Below are 2,500 nucleotides of genomic sequence, written 5' to 3'. Positions count from 1 at the left end.
TTTATATTTGTACAAAACAGGAACTAAAATATGCTAGTTTTTAGAGTTTAGAACCATCAATTGCCAAGTTTAGTAACCATATCACTCGATTTTAAATCAACAATCTGTTATTTGTTGTATATATATAAATACAGTAATCACTACTACTTTCTTTGGCAACTATCTCACAGGAATTTACTCACTGGTCACAATATCTTTAAACTTAAGTGTAGGTATCATAGTGAAGCGAGGGATGATAAGAACTTCCTTGTTTAACGCTCTCAAAGGAATGTTTCTAAAGTATCAGCTCCTCTTCTCAACAAAATTAAATGTGAGTATTACCAGGTTTAACCTACAATATCAACAAATCAACCCTAATGGAGTCTCAAAACACCCTAAATAATATGCTGTCACATCTGTAAAAGGCCTTGTGGTATTTGATCAATGAAATTTGCCGGAAACTGCCCAACCCTTCCTTCACATTCCCCATACAACCATTCTTCACTGATTCGTCCTGTCACACACACCCGGCTGCCTTCCTGTAAAAAGCATGCAATGGGAGCACTGTTAAATACATGATTTATAACTTGCATCATCAAAACTTAGGTTTAATGATTAATTTATATCCAAAGTGCATGTGTGTGTAATACCAGATTCTGGTATCAGAGTATATACAGGTAACACTACTGCAAAAGCAGAAAATGGGTGGTAAAATATATGCACAAAACTAAAATAATTTTTGCCCAAACCTGACAGTAAAAATTTGGTACTTTGTTACCAGAAAGGGGTACTATTCCAAATGGCAATAACATCTTATATTTCAGCTTTATGAACCCAATTTATTTTCAGTTAATATTTTGCTTCAGGCTCCTTGAAATCAAGCATCTATTAGCCTAAAAGTGTGCAGTTAGTTCAACTTGACAGTTTTCACTGAAAAGTCTGGGTTTCTTTGTAACTGAATGGAGGGCAAAGATGTAGCTTACCCTTATTATAACAGAATAAAAGGGAGGGATGCCCTGCACATACCATTAAAATCTAGATAAAAAAAAACAAAAAAAATGCTAACCTTGGTTAAGTAGGGAGGTGGTGGTGGTGGTGATGATAAAAAAAAACAAATATCACTCACACTGTTATGAACATCCCTCCCCCTTTATTCACAAGTTACTGCCAGACAATCAATTACAACTTCTGACAATTCCAGCCCAGGTGTTGGAACCCTGTGTACAGGTAGGGCTGGCACTAGCAAATCTTTGGTTTATATTATCCAGGAGGACAAAGAATTTCCAAGTCCATAGTGGACTGTAACTATATACAGCACTATGAAACTGGAAGTTCACCTACCATAATGGTGAGATCCTCAGGTGTCTCGGCCTGGAAGGTATACAGGGCTGTGACAACATTTGATGTGTTGCTGGTCTCACTGGAAGAGGTTTGTGTTATGGATGAAGAAGCCGATGAGTCTGGGCAAGCTTGTTCACCAGCAAGGGGCACGACAATCTGGAAAGAAGTTCATAATAAATATGAATAATAATAAATGTGAATAATACATATTGTATGCAAAAATGTAGCCATGAGTACATGTGTGTGGATGTGCTTGGTTATGAACAAGTTTCAAAACCTTGTGTATACATGAGCATAAGCACCTATACCATTCATTGCACTGATTTTATCCAGTGAGCCAAGGCATAATTTCAATGTACTTGTAACCTTCTTCAAACATCCAGTCATTACAATGCAATATGTTGATCATTACCTTTCTAATATACCTCTGTACCTTCATCAGTCAACTGTCATTATATGGCATTAAGTACCTTTCAGTCATTATCTTATGTGGTGCAATTTTCTTGTGAAATTAAATCACAACCATTTTTATGGTATCTCCATATAGTGTTTATGCCCCCATGGATATTGTTCATTCACATCCTGTAGCAGTATATTTCTCAAGCTATGAATATTATTAGGATATAGTGTTCCCCAAGAGACAATTTAAATTTAAAAACACTTTAAAATGTGCAATAATTCACTGACTTGAACTTACCTTTATGAAAGACTGTGGGAACATGCCTTCCTTGTGTCCGCAACGGCCAAATAACCAGTCATCGTTCATTCTATACAGCAACTGTATCAAGTCACCACTCTGATGATAAAGATTAGCAAACTTATCAGAAAAAAAGTATGGAAAGTCAAGTTATATTTGCCTCACACAATAATTAAAATTAAAGATTGTCTGTAAAAAAAAAAAAAAATACACTACATTGCAATGAGCGAAATGAGAGAGTATAATGGAAAAAACAAAACAAAACAAAAAAAAAAACATCCACTTTCAACTATGTAATTTTGTGTTCAAACTGCTGTAGCCAATTTTCCATATTCAGAGAATGGTAGGAAAGTAGGTACCAAATATAATTACCTTGAAACTCAAGTCATCTTGCTGTGAAGCTTCAAAGTCAAATTCTGCTATCCCATAGGGACGGTCTTGATCTTCCTCCTGTATTATCAAGGAAGGTAATAACAATAATAT

The 2,500-nt window shown here is 35.4% G+C and overlaps 1 protein-coding gene across 1 annotated transcript in view; it reads right to left on the bottom strand.

The window, feature by feature from the left end:
• LOC125031542 (SH3 domain-containing protein 19-like) overlaps positions 1–2,500 on the bottom strand; it is a 19,005-nt gene that overhangs the window by 487 nt on the left and 16,018 nt on the right. Inside the window, exons 6-9 of the mRNA XM_047622424.1 lie at positions 2,390–2,467; positions 2,018–2,116; positions 1,321–1,476; positions 1–518 (exon numbers count right to left, since the gene is read on the bottom strand). The exon at positions 1–518 is cut by the window's left edge and continues 487 nt beyond it. Of these exons, the coding sequence (XP_047478380.1) occupies positions 390–518; positions 1,321–1,476; positions 2,018–2,116; positions 2,390–2,467 (462 nt within the window). The 3' untranslated portion in view covers positions 1–389. The remainder of the gene's footprint in view (positions 519–1,320; positions 1,477–2,017; positions 2,117–2,389; positions 2,468–2,500) is intronic.

This window comes from Penaeus chinensis, chromosome 13 (assembly GCF_019202785.1).
Source record: "Penaeus chinensis breed Huanghai No. 1 chromosome 13, ASM1920278v2, whole genome shotgun sequence".
NCBI lineage: Eukaryota > Metazoa > Arthropoda > Malacostraca > Decapoda > Penaeidae > Penaeus > Penaeus chinensis.
This window is presented reverse-complemented; position numbering and strand designations above follow the sequence as displayed.